Source organism: Penaeus monodon, chromosome 22 (assembly GCF_015228065.2).
Source record: "Penaeus monodon isolate SGIC_2016 chromosome 22, NSTDA_Pmon_1, whole genome shotgun sequence".
In the NCBI taxonomy this organism is placed as follows: Eukaryota; Metazoa; Arthropoda; class Malacostraca; order Decapoda; family Penaeidae; genus Penaeus; species Penaeus monodon.
The window spans coordinates 41,170,100-41,170,451 of record NC_051407.1 but is presented as its reverse complement, the minus strand read 5'-3'; the positions used below and the strand labels follow the sequence as shown (position 1 = coordinate 41,170,451).

At 55.1% G+C, this 352-nt stretch overlaps 1 protein-coding gene across 1 annotated transcript in view; it reads left to right on the top strand.

Moving 5' to 3' along the window:
* LOC119587143 (forkhead box protein O-like) overlaps positions 1-352 on the top strand; it is a gene marked incomplete at its 5' end in the record, with an annotated part of 57,932 nt that overhangs the window by 3,035 nt on the left and 54,545 nt on the right. The window contains 1 exon segment of the mRNA XM_037935899.1: positions 140-352. Coding sequence (XP_037791827.1) covers positions 140-352 — 213 coding nt within the window.

Here is a 352-nt window from a genome sequence, read left to right as displayed (position 1 = left end):
CATCAGCGCTCTTTCGTCAAACTGATCTGTTCCTAAGGATATCTGACCAAACTTATTGACAAAAATAACCATATCAGCATTAAGTTAATACAGTGTGGTTCCTGCGGGTGGTGATTGGTGTGTTATGGTGGTGTTTCAGGCCTTGTCCCCGGCACACAGCGTCCACAGTCTGTCGCCCACGCAGCCACTTGGGGAGGGGCACTACCCAGGGCCCGGAGGCGAGGCGCACCAGCCCTCCAACTTCCCTTCCACCCCCACCTCACAGCCACAACACACTCACTCCGCCCACACTGCCCTCTCGGCGTCCAACAGTGAACCTAATATGCTCAGGGCAGCATTAACCCACCGTGAA